The sequence below is a fragment of the Notechis scutatus genome, chromosome 2 (assembly GCF_049901735.1).
Source record: "Notechis scutatus isolate UNSWTSFEM ecotype Mainland chromosome 2, rNotScu1.2, whole genome shotgun sequence".
NCBI lineage: Eukaryota > Metazoa > Chordata > Lepidosauria > Squamata > Elapidae > Notechis > Notechis scutatus.
In genome coordinates this window covers 245,607,196-245,622,875 of record NC_142010.1, presented here as the reverse complement: position 1 = coordinate 245,622,875, position 15,680 = coordinate 245,607,196, and the positions used below count along the sequence as shown (strand labels likewise).

Sequence of the window (15,680 nt, the reverse complement as noted above, 5' to 3'; positions counted from 1 at the left end):
GGGGACTTTCACAAGGAGTGGACTGAGGCTGGAGTCAGTGCATCAAGAGCCACCACACACAGACAGATCCTGGACATGGGCTTCAAATGTCGTATTCCTCTTGTCAAGCCACTCCTGAACAACAAACGTCAGAAGCATCTTACCTGGGCTAAAGAAAAACAGAACTGATCTGTTGCTCAGTGGTTCAAAGTCCTCTTTTCTGATGAGAGCAACTTTTGCATCTCATTTGGAAACCAAGGACCCAGAGTCTGGAGGAAGAATGGAGAGGCACACACTGCAAGATGGTTGAAGTCCAGTGTGAAGTTTCCACAGTCTGTGTTGATTTGGGGAGCCAGGTCATCTGCTGGTGTTGGGCCACTGTGCTTCATTAAGTCCAGGGTCAATGCAGCCACCTACCAGGAGATTTTGGAGCACTTCATGCTTCCTTCCACAGACGAGCTTTATGGGGATGCTGACTTCATTTTCCAGCAGGACTTGGCACCTGCCCACACTGCCAAAAGCACCAAAACCTGGTTCAATCACTGTGGGATTACTCTGCTTGATTGGCCAGCAAACTTGCCTGACCTGAACCCCATAGAGAATCTATGGGGCATTGCCAAGAGAAAGATGAGAGACATGAGACCGAACAATGCAGAAGAGCTGAAGGCCGCTATTGAAGCATCCTGGTCTTCCATAACACCTCAGCAGTGCCACAGGCTGATAGCTTCCATGCCACGCCGCATTGAGGCAGTAATTGCTACAAAAGGGGCCCAAACCAAGTACTGGGTACATATGCATGCGTATATTTTTCAGAGGTCCAATATTGTTCTATGTACAATCCTTGTTTTATTGATTGCATGTAATATTCTAATTTTCTGAGATTGTGGATTTGGGGTTTTCATGAGCTGTAAGCCATAATCATCACAATTATGACAAATCACGGCTTGAACTATCTTGCTTCGCATGTAATGAGTCTATCTCATATATTAGTTTCACCTTTTAAGTTGCATTACTGAAATAAATGAACTTTTGCACGATATTCTAATTTTTCGAGTTTCACCTGTAGGCTGTTCTCTTTCTTAATTCCGCCCCAGGTTCTGCCACTCCTTCTCCTACACACTTAAGATCTGGGATTAGCATACAACAAAAAAGGGAAAGCCCATTAAAAATGGTTCCCAATAATAATTTAGGGAAATTACTACCATAAATTTAAGGATTTCAACACTGAAAAGGCAAAAGTACAAAATATAGTGCCAAATTTCTCAATTTTACAGCAGTGTCTAAATCTTTCTCAGCTCGCAAAAAAGAGGATTAGTGAAAAAATTTGGTATTTCATAAACATCATGGGAAAGTTTCACATAGTTCTGGTGCACAGTGTCATGTTTCTGAAAACAGTATTCTAACTTGGCAATGAAAAATTGCTAAAAATGTTTGAATGATCGAAAAAGTGGACTTATCTAATCATTTAGTTGCACTGTCAACAGTAGCACTGATAACTAAGGGAGAAAATATTTCAATGTTTAACCTTAGTATTACATTCAAAATCAGTCTAAATCAGGTTTTCTATTCTATAGAACAGTTATTCACATCCTTACAATATTTGGCATGAAATGCAGGGGTGGGATTCTACCAGTTCGCACCTATTCGCTAGAACTTGTTGCTAAGCAGTTCAGAGAACTGGTTGTTAGAAGAAATTATTGGCCTAATTCTGTAAGGAAGGCAGGAAGGAAACATTCTGGTGTTGCTTACAGGAACTGCCTCTCCGTTAACCCTTATTACATTCTTGGCAGGATTAGACTTCCTGTCTCAGGAACTTCCCTGGAGTTTTTTTTCCCCTCCTTTGCTGGTACTTTGCTTGTGTGGAGTGACCATTCAAAGTTACAATGGCACTGAAAAAAGTGACTTATGACCATTTTTCACACTTACGACTGTTGCAGCATCCCCACAGTCATGAGAGGCCAGGCGAGGAGATGCGTGCCTCGATGTGAGTGATATTGAGTTGGCCATGCCCAGCCAATAACATGACCACCAAGCCACGTCCACCCGGTCACATGACCACCAAGCCACGCCCGCCAATTAAGCCATGCCTACAGAACCGGTTGTTAAAAAATTTGAATCCCACCCGATGAAATGCCTACCTATATCAATAAAAACAGGGGAGCATTTACTTATAAGAAAAATGTAGGATTCAGTGTTTTATATATAATGTATAATGAAACAGTTATCAATTTAGGGGGTTTCCCTTTCATAAAATATTTTAAATGTTTTAATTTCAGAGGATCCAAGAAAAGATTGGACAGCAGTTTATCTAGTATAGTACAAAGATTGTACAAGCAGTGATCCACTATCAGAATTAAGAATGCTTAATAATCATTAAGAATGATTATTTCCAAGGCGATGCTCCCCTAGTTAAACAAATGAATAAAAAAGACACAGGTGCTTTAATTATTTGGACAAGACACACAAAGATTTTGGTTATTCCTCCAAGGATTACCAAGAGGTTAATACAGAAAGTACCTTAAAAACTAATTCCTATTGTGAGAGTCTTCCTAGTACTATTTGAACATTCAAGTTAGAGGTCCCTGACCAAGAATCAGTATTTTCAATATATGGATATATATTATACACTTATATAAATAAATAAAGCCTGATTCATAATTTAGCTGTTGGTTATACCTGTTAACTATGTTGCCATATATTAAATAGATGCCACGCTAAGTGGGTTGGGTAAATATTAGCATTGTAGACATTTATAAATTGTATGTCTGCTTCGTGGGGGGGGGAGGAGTTATTATCTTTGAAATATCAACTGGGGGGCAATTTATATATATCTGTTTTGATTTGTTTATGCACTTGTTTTGTTTTTGTATTTCTTTTCTTTTTTGAAGTTTGTATTTTAATGTTTTAAATAAAATAAACATTGAATTAAGAAAAGAATAAAGCCCTGATTCATAAAACTAACCATTTTGCAATGTTAAACCATCATGTTTTTCATGGCTTGTTGAATAAGCCACAACAGCCAGGTTTACACTGTGAAAGCAAATTCATCCTTCCCATTTAAAATGTTGTTTAAAGTTTTATTGAGGTAGTTTAAAATTAAACTATTTTATATTACATAGCTATATTAAACTATTTTATATTACAATGTTATATTATTGCTTTATATTGCATATAAAGATCAAAAATTAATTATTAAAGAAAATTGTGCATTTGTTTCCTTCCATACCTTAAGCTCAATAAGATCATTATGCATAGTGGTGAATGCTGTATTCGTTCATTTTATCATTTTATGAAGTCACTATATTGCTGAATTGCAGTTGGAGAACCTTTGCTTTACATATAAATACTTGAAGAATCAAGTACAATAATGTGATGATTTTATATTACAAAAACCAACCTTTTTTCAGGCAATGTACAAACTCCAGTTTTAAACTCCCGTTTTAAAAACCTCTGAAATGTTTTCGTATTTGTGCATTTCATGTTCCAGCATTCTGTCGTCCAATGTCTTGTTATTTCAACCATGTCTTTTATGGGTGACCAACCGAAGTTTACAGCCGATATTTAAATGAATGAATAACTTACCCTCTGCAATAGCAATGACAGCAGCCCTGTTTATGATATGATTATGTGCCACTGCTGGGTAGTCATGCCATTAACAGGCGCAGCAAAATAAGTAGAGAGAGAAGAATATAGCCAAAGTTCAGACTTAATTGAACTTGCAAAAAAAAAAGTAGCCTCATCAGTTGCAAAATAGGTTCTTCACAAAGCAAAGATAAGGAATTTATTTCCCCCTGCAATATTACTAGGGGTGTTTAAAATAATCCTAATAACTGGTATTGGGGGAAAAATACCTACCCTGCATTGTTACTGACAGCGGTTATTCCTTTTACACCAGTCTTCAACAAAGCTCCTATGAGGTTCTCTGGAATTCCACAGAGCCCAAAACCTATGTGACACAAATTGTTCAGCAGTGAATAATTCTATTTTGAAAATATAGTTCTCCCATAATGATCCATGGGAAAGAGGAAGACTTGAATCATAAATGAAAACAGAAAATATTTTTCTTGGTAATATATAAGAATGTTATACACCGAAAAGTATTAAAAGATGTTTAACACGTTGGATCTCAGTCTATTTCTGCACAGGTAGGACTGAAATATACATCACATGAGTGACAAAAGCTTCTATTATAATAAATGTGGTAGTTTTCATAACCAAAATGTTTACAGTAAAGGAAGTTACCAAAATATTATAACAGATTTATTAACATTACAAGTAATCTTCATTTAGTGACCGTAATTGGTACTGGAACTTAGTCATTAAATGAAGCAGTTGCAAAGTGAAAAATCATATGGTCACATGTCTGCTTATGATATTACTTCAGTTTTCCTTTTCATGACCATCATAACTGAATGGTTGCTAAGTAAAAGCTATTTGCATTCAGAATGCAAATTTGCTCACTGCTAACACCAATCATGCTTTTCTTATATATTGAATTTTATACTGCTTTAATCGTTCTGAGAATGAGTCTTGTAATATCTCAGTTTTCACACTAAAACAATCTACTAAATTATTATCTTCCTTTTTCCAGGCTGAAGCAATTTTCTTGTTCATAAATTTGTAGAAAAAATCAAAGCTGTTTACAAGAAGAATGGGTAATGTTGAACAATCTTATTTGAGGGAACAATCATATGTAACCTTTGAATGTGATACCAGAAGTCACTGCCCAATAATAAGTAGGATCAGGATAAAGTTAGAGTTAGGACAAAACATAAATCACAATTTAATTTCAATCAATATTTTAATGTCATAAATCATTAAAATAATTTTTTAACCAGCCAAAATACTATAAACTCTCCCCATATATCCATGCATACAACTCAGGTGTACATAATCTACATGTATCTCTTATAGAGGCATGCATGAAACATTGACAATTATAGATTTAAATACATATAGGTTAGTCCTTGCTTAACAATCCTAACTGGTCTGGCAAATCCATCAGTAAGTGAGGCAGTCATTAAGTAGGAAATGACATGATTGTACTGACTTTCACACCTTCAGATTCTATTCACCTAACCACTTCCCTGCCCTTTCAAATGCTCAAGTGCCTGCTTACTATCTTGTACCCATTGAAAGCAATGAGATTGCACCATAGCTCAGAGCTGGGAGCCACAGGCGTGCTACATAAACAGCTTACTCTCTTGAAATATCTTGTTCTTCCTCTGCAACCATACTCTATCCGGGGAGGTGTGGGGCAAGGATCAGGCAAAGGAGAGACTGTTTGCAGAAATTGCTTGCTTCTTTTTACTCCCCACTTGCAGAGCAAAAAGATTAGAAACAAAGAGATCTGTACATAGCAAGGTTATTTTGCTCTTCTACAAATTGGAAGCAAAGTGATCACATTTATTCATTATTTTTTTATTTTTTTATAAATTTTATTGTCTGCCCATCTTACCACAGGGTAATTCTGGGCAGCTTACAATCATAAACTATAAACACAAATATATACTCATATAGGTAAGCTACACAGCCTACTCTCTTGAAATCACTTCCTCTCCAATCTCTCCACTCTGGCAAAGGAGGGGGAAGGGATCTGGCAAAGAAGAAATTGCCCCAAAAAATTGTTTGCTTTTTTTTTTTTCTATCCATGGCAGAGCCAAAAGATTGGTGAAGTGATTTCAAGAAAATACTATAAGCTGTTTGCATAGCATATCCACGCTTCCCAGCATGATTGCATTGCTTTCAAGTGAACAGCTTACTCTCTTGAAATCTTTCTCTCCAATCTCTCAGATTTGCAAAGAAAAGAAAGGAAAAAAGAAAAGCCACAGCTGAGGCATAGAACACCATATATTGACTGTAATGGAAATCATGTGACTGAGGGACACTGCAAAGGTGATCAATAAATTGTAAATTTCTTTTTTGAGCACCACTGTAACTGTGAACAGTCACTAAAAGATCAGTGGGAACTACCTGTAGTTTATATGGGAAAAATAGTGGAATTTCACTACTTACCACCAACAAGGAGAGTGGACCCACTTGGTATGTCTTTTACTGCTTCTACCGGATCAGTATAAAATTGGGTATTGTGACAGGAACTGGTTGAAAAATAGCAGCCGCAAGTCTAAAAGTGAAGAGGGGGAAAGGAGGAGGAGAGATGAGAATGTCATGGATCCAACATTATACAGTTAATCCAAATAACAGATTTATTGACTGTGTATTCTATATAATACATACAGATATACATAAAGCAATTTACACTGATCTAGAATTGCAAAGTATCCACAAAATGCATAATAGAGCTTTACATCACAATAAAACTATATACACACACATACCAAAAAAAAATAGAATGCAATATTCTTGTTATTGTACTAATGAATTTAACACCAAAAAAATTAAAACTATATATATATGGAAAATAAAATAAAACTTCACAAAAAATTCCAAATACTTCTGTCTTCGCTCGTTGAATATCAATCATATAGAAACTTATTGTGCCTCCTTTGCATGTTTATCTTATAAAAGAATCTCACAAATTTACAAAGCACACATCTCTTGAATTCAGTCTTTAATATTTAGTGGTAGTTGTCCTTTTGCTAGGAAAGAATGGTTTTCATTTAGACTCAGTAAAGTCCAAGTCTTCAGAAAAAGTAAATTCCGTATTTCTGAAGTATAAGTTCAGCATCATATTCACGCCTTTAACTATGTTTTTGCAAAGTTGTATTAAGGGATCCTAAAGAACGTAACTATCATATGGGACAAAGAGCCCTTACATTTCTTATGCAAACACAAAACCTATAGGAGATCATATTTCATCAGGATATATGTGAAAGAGTTTAAAGGGATCTCAGTTAGAGACAAAATTTCAGTTTCTATACATCTTATGTGTTTTCTTTTGATGAGCTACAATAGCAGGTGTTCCTGAGTAACAAAACACCCCAACAATATAACACGTGTGTGTGTGTGTGTGTGTGTGTGTGTGTGAGAGAGAGAGAGAGGGGGGGGGGGGGGGGGAGGGAGAGAGAGAGAGAGAGAGAAATAGTCACATTATACTGTTATACTGTATGTAAGTATCAATTGTATGTGTATTAAAAAAAATCATACCAAATATATGAAATCAGATTATCAGAAAGCAAGTGTCAAACGCTGAAAGTTGAATTGCCATCTATCCTATTTTACTAAGCTCAGTCAGATAGAAGGTCTCCCATCCAATTTAACTGAAACATGAGAAGTTGCTGATCAGCAACAAGTATCTGAACATTTGACAAGACAAGCAAGTAAGGTTCTCACATTGCATTACATTGGAATTGGTTTCTTTAATTCTCACTTAGCATGTACAGTCCTAGTGATTTGTAAACCATGATTTATGACTTAGGACATCATATGAATCAGGACTTTGCATGCAGAAGTGGTATTCAGCAGGTTCTGACCAGTTCTGGAGAACCCGTAGCTGAAATTTTGAGTAGTTTGGAGAACCGGCAAATACCACCTCTGACTGGAGATTTTACAGCATCCTTCCCCTGCCACGCCCACCAAGCCATGGCCACAGAACCAGTAGTAAAAAAAAAATGAATCCCATCACTGTTTTCATTACACATAACATCATATCTATACATGTAAATTCATGTACACATATCTATGCATAAAGCTTCATTCATTTTTTCTGGTGGTGCATATTTATTTTTTATAACGTTGCTGGGCAGAAAAGGAAAATTCTTAGCCATCCTCTGATAAAAGACCCGAAACATATATATTGAGAAAAAAATGATCCAGACATTGTACATTGCTGAGGAAAAGACCCAATTCCTTATAACAACAGCTGAGATCCCGTGTGTTGGACTAGGAGCAGGAAAACCCACATTTTAGTGTTCCGGGTGACTCTGGACCAGTTACTCTCTTTCAATCCAACTGATATTTTCCTTCTTGTGAGGAAAAGCAAGAGGGAAGTGCTATATAGACCACTCAGAGTTCCCAAATAAAAGGAGGGACGTAAATCTACTCAATCAAATAACCTATAGAACCCAGTAGAAAAAAACTCCACACTCAGACATGAGCACTACATGCTACTCTTGGCAAATTCTTGAGGGAAGCTTTCTGCAATCTAGAACCCTCCCTATGTTGGGATCCTAGGAGAGCCAAGAATTCTGTAAGATGCATCTGGAAGGCTCTAGAGAAGGGGTGGGGAACGGCCCCTTTAAGATCTGTAGACTTCAACTCTCAGAATTCCTGAGCCAGCCAGAGTCTAGAAAGAACAGTGTTTTTCAAACTTGGCAACTTTAAGATGGGTGGACTTCCACTCTCAAGAGTTCCCCAGCCACCATGGGAATTGAGGTCAATCCATCTTAAACTTGCCAAATTTGCAAAACAGTTATAGAAGGAGAGGCTTAGTCTCTAGGGCAAAAGTAGCAGACATGGAGCTGTCTGTTATAAGGATATTAAGAGCTTGGCTGTACATTAGTTCTGTATAAAACCATTGTGAACCTGCTTGAACTGACTTTCACATGGAAACAGAATCATCACATTAGAAGCACAACAGTCACATTCCTAGAGGGGTTCTCCCTTGGAGAAGGTTGCAATAAGGAGCTGTAGTTTAATATAGAATTGCTTCTAGTACTTTTACCCTATCTAGTGTCCTTCCAACAGCTTTCATCATCCCTGCTAAGATTACTAATACTTCCTCCTCATTGCCCATCCTTATTATACCTGTTCCTTAATGGTGTTATATATTTGGAGCTGTCTTCTCATCTTTCTTGGACAGCATATGATTTAGCACTAAACAACAGCAAAAAAAGTACCCCCCCCCCCAAAAAAAAAGAAAAGTTAACTAAAAATATATTGATATTTCTTAGGAATTGCTTGAAATGCTGTTGTCCTGCACACAAAAATCTGCTGAAATGCTTTATCAGAATATGAAAAAGACATACAAAAATATAGTGTATAATGGCTAGCTGTTAAAATGACTTGAATATTTAAGACAAGTAGTAACAACTTTGGGATTACTGCACAACTATGTTTTAATTATCCAGAAAAAAGGCTAGAAAAATAGAAGTATTACAAATGATAATACAACCAAACAAAAGGTCCAAAAGGAGGGTTTTCTTACAAGCTCAAAAACATAACTGCAACATTTTTATATATGCATGCCCCTATTCTTAATAAAACACAACTTCATATATAAACAGTGGTTATTATCTTAAGTAATTCCTAGACATAACAAGAGCAAGGGTGAATCTATTTACAATGCTTGCAACTGACAAACCGAAACAACTAATTTAATCTAATGCTCCAGTTCAACAGGTCCTGATTGAGAATCAGTTTCTCCCAATAACATTAAGTACCAAGCAGCAAAAAATAATTCCAAGCAAAATAAATGAATTTTAATTCCAAATTAGGATTAAACTGTATGGCCTGTTTTACAATCATACAGTATTCTCACAATCATTCTGTCCAGAAATTATAAACTGAGGGCACAAGTTGTCAAAATTAGGCACTGAAGAAATGAATCTTCCTATCAAACTATTACTATTTTGCAATCAGAAAGAATTATATTGACAACCTCCAATATGCTGGCAATACCAACATAATTGTCACTAAAAGGAGGCATGAAAAATGTGAATTTTCATGAATGAATGCGGTGTATTTATTATCGCTGGCATTGTACATTGTAATTGGTATTTTAGATTCTATAGTTTTTAATCTCATTTACGTATGTAAACAAGGCATGTCAGTCACTCAGTTTCGCCTGTTGTGAGTTACATAGGATTATCATGTGTAAAGGAGGCAGCCATATAAAGTCTATAAATAAAAAAATAAAGTACTTAATAAGGTATGCCTGGCACCATGACACAGACAACAAAGCTTTTGAAACCAAAAGAAGCAGTTCACAGTTTGTTCTCCCTGGCATGGAAAATCACATGGCACATGCTATGTTTCACTAATATGGGCGTAACAAAATAGCCGAGAAACCAATTCATCACCTTTTACTGACAAGAGCAGTTTTCAACTAATCAGATGGTGCCAGCTAACTCAAAGAGCCTTTTATGATTAACCCACCACTACATTATCTCTCCATAGAACTCTTGTTCCCCTAACCTTTAACTGGGCAAAACAATACATCAAGGGACAACAATTTTTCAACCAGGGTACCTCAAATAGCCTCACTTACAGAATGTGTCCAAAATGGATCACAGGTTGAGAACCATCATTCTAGGACAGTGTGTCCAATCTTGGCAACTTTAAATTTGTGGGCTTCAAATCCCAGAATTCATGGCTAGCTGGGGAATTCTGGGAGTTGAAATCCACAAGTCTTAAAGTTGCCCAAGGTTGGACATCCCTGTTCTAGGAGATAGCAAAACAAATAATCTGATATAACTTTTGTGACTTTCTTATTAAGGTTGTGAGAAGGAAATAAATCCCATTGAATCTTGGGGCTCTCAGCCCCAAATTCCCAACTGCTTGTTGCTGTAGGAAAAATGCACACACTACTATATATGCCACCTTATGTTTCTGGATGAAAGGCAGGGATATAAACCTGACAATACAAAACCCAATTATAGAATACTGTTATCCTGTGCTTCTCCTCAAATATTGAGAAGACAGTCACTTCCTGAAAAAAGCTTTACTTTACAAATGGCCTTCAAGATGTAAGGAATAAGTTCTGAGAAATCCCTGTTAGGATGGTCCAGGAGAATTATGGTCCCAATAAATTTGGAAAACAGCATGCTTAAGACAGATATCTAGGCTTTTAATTATTTAAATCTGAAACAGGAAATCATTAAGATTGTGGAAGAAATATTTCCAACCCTATCTTGGACAGACAGATGACTAACAGTAGCTCCAACTCTTGACTCTTTCCAGTTTTTTTTAATAGTTGTATGCTTTCATCATTTTTATCTTCACCATCAGGGAACTCTGCTGTAAACTACATTATCCCAACCAACTAAGATAATTACAGATAGTCCTCAACTTATAACAGGGGTGTCAAACTCACGTCATCACAGCAATGTGACGGAACTTCTTTCCCTTTAGCTAAAACTGGCAGGAGCAGGGCCAGCATGTGACACATCTGGCCTGTGGGCTGAGAGTTTGACACTCCTGACTTACAACTATCATTGAGCCTGACAATTACAATCAAAAGTCATGATGGTAATAAAACAGATTATATCACTGGAGGCATTTTATAACTTTTGTGGTGATCAGTTACTTCCTGTTTCTGGCAAAAACATTGTAAATTATGGCCACCTGACCAAGGGAGTACTGCAAATAGCCATAAATGTGGGCCAGTTGCCAAGTGCCCAAAATGTAGTCATGTGACTGCAGGGAGAGGATCAGAACTTCAAAATTGGATCATAAGTATTTTGGGGGGTGGGGTAGGGTGTATGTTGTAACTTTGAATGGTTGCTAAGCATCTGGTCATAAGTCAAGGACCACCTATATTTCTGGAATCTCCACCTGAACTGGAACATTTATTAATAGCCCTTTTCAGATCAGTAGGTGCCAGGAATCAGTAGTAGCTGCAATTCTTAACACACTGATTTAGAGGCTAACTTCATTGATGGGATTCACTGTCCTGCAACAATTTAGTTTTATGTTGTGATCACCTAGATTGTTGCAGCTCAGATATGGCAACGCAGTGTTTTACAAACCTGGCACAATTAAGATGAGGATTTCAATTACCAGAATTCCCCAGACAGCATTCTGGGACTTGAAATCCCCCCCCTCTTAAAAGTTGTCATGTTTGGAAAACATTGCCAAAGCCCGAGCAAGCTGTCACAAAACACAGTTTTAATAAAAACTGATCCAACAAATATTCCTGTGAGGAGAGATGCAGGTGTTTTTTTAAAAAACGTTCATTTTCCAGACAGAAAAGGCCTCAAAGTGGGAACGGCTTTTTAAAAGAAGCAAGCTTTATTTCCGAGTAACCCATGCGCAGAATCGAGGTGTAAGAAGCCACAGGATCTATGACTTCAAAATGATCCCTTAAAGCCGCCTCTCAATCGAAGCCCCCATAGGATCTCCCTTCCTCCGTTTTAAGTAAATGAAGCATCCAGCTGCAGAAGCAGAGCTGAGAAGCTCCTTTTCTCTTCCTCAAGGTCAGGTCGGCGCACAGTCCCCTTTTTCTGCAACCACGTCCAAGGACGCGTCGCCTTGTAATGCGCTGACCTCTCCAACCAGCCGGCAGAAGTAAGGATGCAGGCACGTCATTCGTTCTGCAGCAGATCGAGGTCACCTTTCCTGCCCTGGCTGGGGTGAAATATTTTCCTTGCATGGAGGAACTGAAAGAGCCCTGGGGCTAAACCCGATCCTGGTGGGAGCCAACGAAACAGGCCCAACTAATTGTCGGGGGAGTCCGCGCCACAGCCAAGAAGGGCGCAAAGAAACGCGAGAAGGACGAGACGCGATTGCAAAGCGGTTTGACCGGCTCTTCCTTCTGCCTGCGAGAACGGCTTGACACTGCCAGGACAGGCTCAGGTTCTTCCAGGCGCGCAGCTGAACTTGACCCCCCGCCAATTGCTGCGGATCAAGTCGCTCTTAAAGAGACCGATTAGAGAAAAGGATCTCCAAATGGATGGCTGCGCTTCTCCGCCCGCGCCCTCGGCCCCACTTGCCCTGAACCTGGCGAAGGATGCCCGAATCTACCAACAGCGGGTCAGAGGTTCGGCCAAAAGCAAAACGTCGCTGCAAGCCCGTAAGCTTCCCCCCACCACCACCGCGGGGGACCCAAACCTTTCGACGTGGCCGCTTTACCTTCGCTTGCGCCCCGAGAGCCAGCGGCGCCGTCCTGTGCCCTGACCCCCATCGGGAAGCGGCGGGCAAGAGGCAGCGGTGCAAGCGGGCGAGGAGATGGTGAGCCGCCATCTTCGGGCTTTTGCGGCGTGCAGGGCGAGGAGGAAGGAGCTGGGCTAGCGGCGGCGGCCTTGAAGAGCACAAGGCGGCGGATGCCCAACCCCCTTAGTGCGATGCTGCTGGAAAGAAACCGCGCCCAGCTGCAAAGGCTGCGCTGCCGATCTCCGTAGAGGCCGTGGGAGGGTTAGGGGCTCGGCTCTGGCGTTTTCCTTTAACCCTTTCCAAAACTGCGCGAGAAGGGCCGGTGGTTTATAGGGAGTTGAGCGAATCATTAGAGAAAAAAGTCTCCAGGCCAGAGATGGATTTACAGTAAAGTAAGCAATAAACCCAATTGCGCTGAATGGAGCTTACTCCAAGGAAAGAATACATTGGAAACTACTACAGACAGCCCAGAAAGTTTGTTACTTAGCTATCTTGGATAGACTTGGAGTGTAAGATAAAAATGGGGCACACTTGGAAGTAAACATGTTTACATTTTTGCAGTGAGAATAAACAAATACACACTTAAGAGTGCAGAGCAGTGACTGAGACTTAAAGCCACTGAAATGGAGTTGGGGTTAGAAGAATTACCACCTAAAACTAAAAAAAGTGAATCTTGAACTTTAAAACTTGTCCACTTTCCCATTAAGCCTAGTAGTTTCTTCATTTCAAATACGGTAGTAAGTTTGCTATTTAAAAACTGCCATTTTAGTTTCACACCCTGTGAAGCTCTCCCTTTTTTACAACTTAAACCCCTGTTAAAGGCAGAGAAACAGGCTAAACTGGCTTCATGTTTTATTTTCAGTCTTGTTGCAATTTGCTGTTGCTATGTTTCTACACAAAAGAGAAAATAGTTGAGGGGCCTTTGGTCACCTATTATGATGTTACCTAGTTGGGGTAATAAAATGCCTGCAAAAAAACAACCAAGCTCAGAGAGCACCAAGGATCTCAGGGCTGAGCTACAAATATCCTCCTTTATCAGAGAAAATAGTTGTTTAGAATCTATAATAAATCATTACATTCAAGAACTAAGCCCAGACATCTTGAATTGCCTGCAATTTGGTAGATACAGGGAAATGTTCTACTTTGCTTTGGATTTCAGGTGGTGCAAATTTTTATTTTATGTATTTAGAAATCATCCATCCCCCTCATAGAGGGACGAAATCCAGAAGGGTTTATGTGGCAAGTGAAACACAGTAATGTGTGACGTTGTGCGTGAAATAAACATTAATGTTCTTTGCCTCTCAGCAATTCCTCGTGCATTTCCCATTACTGCCTTCCCTTTCTGCATCTCCCAGCCCAACACATCTCACTGCCTTTATTACATCCTCAACCCAATCTTTTCCCTTCTCCAGTCATCACTGATGTACTGACCTATGCACCTGTTCCATATAGCAGTCTCAACAGAAAAGAACAGATTCCCAGCAAAGCATATGTTATCAACCTGCCTGCCCACAATCTGCTCTGAGCATTCACATGTAGAGTAAATAACAATAGTCCACCTGTGAGATGGCTAGGGGCTGAGTGCAGGGAATTATGATCCAGGAAAGGCTGCAGATCTGCATAGCATTAGTCCTATCCCCTTATCAACTCATTTGGTTTGTTAAAAAAAAACCCTCTAGACCAGGGGTGTCAAACTCGTGTCATCACAGTGGCATCATCATAGCTTTTTTCCCCTTCACTAAACTGGGTATGGGCATGGGCATGGCCAGCGCATGATGCATCTGGCCCACGGGCCACAAATTTGACAGCCCTGCCCTAGACTTTTCCATACATGATTTTTTTTAAATAAAGTTTTATTTGGGTTTTCACACATACAAAATACAAGTAAAACATCTTTTTTGAAAATAGCATGGTCCCGGGTTGAACTTCTTTATACAAAAACTCAATTTCATGCTCCTTTTTGTGTTCTATTCCATATCTTATACTATTCTACATTTTCTATATAGTTTTTCTCCTCTTTTAATTTTCTCAATTTTATTTTGATTATCTCATCTCAATTCGAATCATTATATTTATACTTTTGTCTGTTCTGTTTCAATTTCATATTATCTTCTCATTAAACAAATTTTCTCCTGTAGTTACTAATTGGAGTATGACACCTTTATATCTTTTAATTACATCCATTCAACTCTTATTTAAACTTCAATATATACCTTAAGCTTATGACCTTCAATATAATACATAATACATAACTTCCAATCGAATTCTGCTTGGTACATTCTTATAATACACACTATATTCTTTAAAAAAAAAAAGATTATAAATATATGTAATTATAAACCCTCATTCCATTCCAATTCAGTTCTATCATTAATAATCATTAAAATCTTAACATCTTTAACATTTCTTTTCAATTAAATATCATACTTCCTTAAAGACACGTATAATCTCCATAATTAATTTTTCCTTATTTCTCTTCACATATGTTTTGTAAATCATTAAATATTCATTTTGTTACATTTATTTATTGACAAGCATTCCACTGAATTACAATAGCTATTTTATCAAACATTTTAATCATACATTGTTGCATATTTTCTAAAATTATTTCTATTTCTAATATAACAATACTATCTTATGTACCTTTACAGAATCCCTTTTTCCATTAAATTTTCACCCATTATCTCTAAATAGGCTCTGTTTCTCTATATTTTGTTTCTGTCCTTTATAACTTCTTTTCCTTTCTTTCTTCCCTCTCATCTTCTCCCTCCCCTTTTTACCCCCTTGTCTCTCTAGTTCTAATTCTCTCTTCTGCATTTCCCTCTTCTGTTGCTTTCTGATTTTATACTTATTTTTTACTCTATTTTTTTGGGGGGGGTTGTTTTTCCCAATCTTAAACTTTCCATTCTCTTTCCCCCCTTTCCTTTTTT

General features: G+C 38.2%; 1 protein-coding gene across 1 annotated transcript in view; it reads right to left on the bottom strand.

Moving 5' to 3' along the window:
* The window catches only part of OXCT1 (3-oxoacid CoA-transferase 1), a 65,279-nt gene extending 52,369 nt beyond the window's left edge, over positions 1-12,910 (bottom strand). The window contains exons 1-3 of the mRNA XM_026666455.2: positions 12,730-12,910; positions 5,995-6,103; positions 3,835-3,925 (exon numbers count right to left, since the gene is read on the bottom strand). Coding sequence (XP_026522240.1) covers positions 3,835-3,925; positions 5,995-6,103; positions 12,730-12,840 — 311 coding nt within the window. The 5' untranslated portion in view covers positions 12,841-12,910. The remainder of the gene's footprint in view (positions 1-3,834; positions 3,926-5,994; positions 6,104-12,729) is intronic.
* Positions 12,911-15,680: the final 2,770 nt, after the last annotated feature.